Source organism: Hoplias malabaricus, chromosome 1 (assembly GCF_029633855.1).
Source record: "Hoplias malabaricus isolate fHopMal1 chromosome 1, fHopMal1.hap1, whole genome shotgun sequence".
NCBI classification, from domain to species: Eukaryota; Metazoa; Chordata; class Actinopteri; order Characiformes; family Erythrinidae; genus Hoplias; species Hoplias malabaricus.
The window spans coordinates 3,089,946-3,092,631 of NC_089800.1; the positions used below are offsets into that span (position 1 = coordinate 3,089,946).

Sequence of the window (2,686 nt, forward strand, 5' to 3'; positions counted from 1 at the left end):
AATATCAAGACTGAAAGACAGAGTGAGAGAAGGAAAATAGAGAGAGGGAAAGGAAAGTGATGGAGAAAGACAGAGAGAACATGAAAGAAAAAGAATGACAGAGAAATACATAGAGAGAAAGGACAGAAAAGACAGAGACACATAAAATACATAGAAAGGAGAGATACAGACATGGAGAGAGAAAAGAGAGGGAGAAAGACAACAAGAGGGAGAAGAGAGTGACAGTGAGAGAGAGAGAGAGAGAGAGAGACAGAGAGAGAGAGAGACTATCTGAACTACTGAGAGGAGGATCAGCACGGCGCCACAGTTAACTCCTTATCCAGCACACACACACACACACACACACACACACACTGACACTAACATAAATAAGCGCACAGACAACAGCCCTGTGAACATGAAGATATCAGCGCTGTCAGACAGAACCTCGTATCTCCGGGTGAGGACTTTACAGGGGAGACACAGCCTTTGAATGGAAGTCAGTGGAGCTGTACTTTTTCCCCAGGCACTTTTCAGCATTTCTATTGGTCCATTCCTCCTGAGAATTAAGTGTAAACAATATACAAACAACCACAATGGAGATACAAGGTTTTCTCCCAGCCTGACCAACACTGCACACCAGGAGTTCTGGGGACTGACCAAAACATTATAACCGTCACAGTGTGGCCCTCAGATCCTTACATTTACCAAGTCTCTTTCAACATCAATATCAAGAACTGACTGTTCATTCCATCTCCTGTCAACAGGGGGCACTTCACCTGGCAGTGGTTTTATTCTTGTGGCTTATTTGTGTATATACTTTATTGAACCTACGGAGTAGATTAATAGATATTGTGCACTGAAATATGCAACACACACACACACACACACACGCACACACACACACACACACACACACACACACACACACAGAAAAAACACACTGCATGTCTGTATGGAGCCAGGGTTAATCTAATTACTGCTGCCTTTGTGTCCTTGATAAGAGAGTAGGGTCAGAGAAAACACACACACACACACACACACACACACACACACACACACAGTGCAGTCGCTCTAATCTCCGCTGTGGCTCCACAAACACTCTTTTCTGTGTGAGAAGCTCCAGAGATCAGCAGAAACACATAGACCCACACACACACACACAAACCTTCTAAGCATGCTCAGGAAACGGGAGTCAGGCCTTGTCGCATGACATCATCACTGTCAGACATCCTTAAGAGCAAGCCACACACAAACACACACACGCACACATACTGATGATGTCATTGGTCTGATTTAAGGTGGCATTCAGACAACATGGTTGAAGAGCACTTTTCTATAATACAGATAGATAATTTACACGTTTGCATTACAGTTGAACACATTCCAACATTTGGGCTATAAAGGGTTAAAGAGAGAGAGAGAGAGAGAGAGAGAGAGAGAGAGGGCTCTACAAAGACAACAGAGTGTCTATAACCCTCTGTATCCTGCTGTAGAATGCTGCAAATCTATATTACGCTAGAAAGACCTAGAGTGGGGTAGAAGGTTAGAGAGGGCAGAGCAAAATAATACAGGTGGTTATTGAGGGGTATCATGGAGTTATAGAGGGGTATCCTGGGGTTATAGAAGGATATACTGGGGTAATAGAGGGGTACACTGGGGTTACAGAGGGGTGAACTGGGGTTATAGAGGGGTACACAGGGGTTATAGAAGGATATACTGGGTTAATAGAGGGGTATACTAGGGTTATAGAGGGGTACACTGGGGTTATAGAAGGATATACTGGGGTAATAGAGGGGTACACTAGGGTTACAGAGGGGTAAAATGGGGTTAGAGAGGGGTACACTGGGGTTATAGAAGAATATACTGGGGTAATAGAGGGGTACACTGGGGTAATATAGGGGTACACTGGGATTATAGAGGGGTACACTGGGGTTATAGAAGGATATACTGGGGTAATAGAGGGGTACAATAGGGTAATAGAGGGTACACTGGGGTTATAGAAGAATATACTGGGGTAATAGAGGTGTACACTGCGGTTATAGAGGGGTACACTGGGATTATAGAGGGGTACACTGGGGTTATAGAAGGATATACTGGGGTAATAGAGGGGTACACTAGGGTAATAGAGGGTACACTGGGGTTATAGAGGGGTACACTGGGGTTATAGAAGGATAAACTGGGGTTATAGAGGGGTACACTGGGGTTATAGAGGGGTACACTGGGGTTATAGAAGGATAAACTGGGGTTATGGAGGGGTACACTGGGGTTATAGAAGGGTACACTGGGGTTATATAAGGATATACTGGGGTAATAGAGAGGTACACTGGGGTTATAGAGGGGTACACTGGGGTTATAGAAGGATATACTGGGGTTATAGAGGGGTACACTGGGGTTATAGAAGGATATACTGGGGTTATAGAGGGGTACACTGGGGTTATAGAAGGATATACTGGGGTAATAGAGGGGTACACTGGGGTTATAGAGGGGTACACTGGGGTTATAGAAGGATATACTGGGGTTATAGAGGGGTACACTGGGGTTATAGAGGGGTACACTGGGGTTATAGAGGGGTACACTGGGGTTATAGAAGGGTATACTGGGGTTATAGAGGGGTACACTGGGGTTATAGAGGGGTACACTGGGGTTATAGAAGGATATACTGGGGTTATAGAGGGGTACACTGGGGTTACAGAGGGGTGAACTG

The 2,686-nt window shown here is 45.0% G+C and overlaps 1 protein-coding gene across 1 annotated transcript in view; it reads right to left on the reverse strand.

Annotated features, from left to right (window-relative positions):
* Positions 1-1,703: 1,703 nt before the first annotated feature.
* Positions 1,704-2,686, reverse strand: part of LOC136705425 (DNA-directed RNA polymerase II subunit RPB1-like) — a 20,363-nt gene continuing 19,380 nt past the window's right edge. The window contains exons 4-5 of the mRNA XM_066678992.1: positions 2,116-2,683; positions 1,704-1,970 (exon numbers count right to left, since the gene is read on the reverse strand). Coding sequence (XP_066535089.1) covers positions 1,704-1,970; positions 2,116-2,683 — 835 coding nt within the window. The remainder of the gene's footprint in view (positions 1,971-2,115; positions 2,684-2,686) is intronic.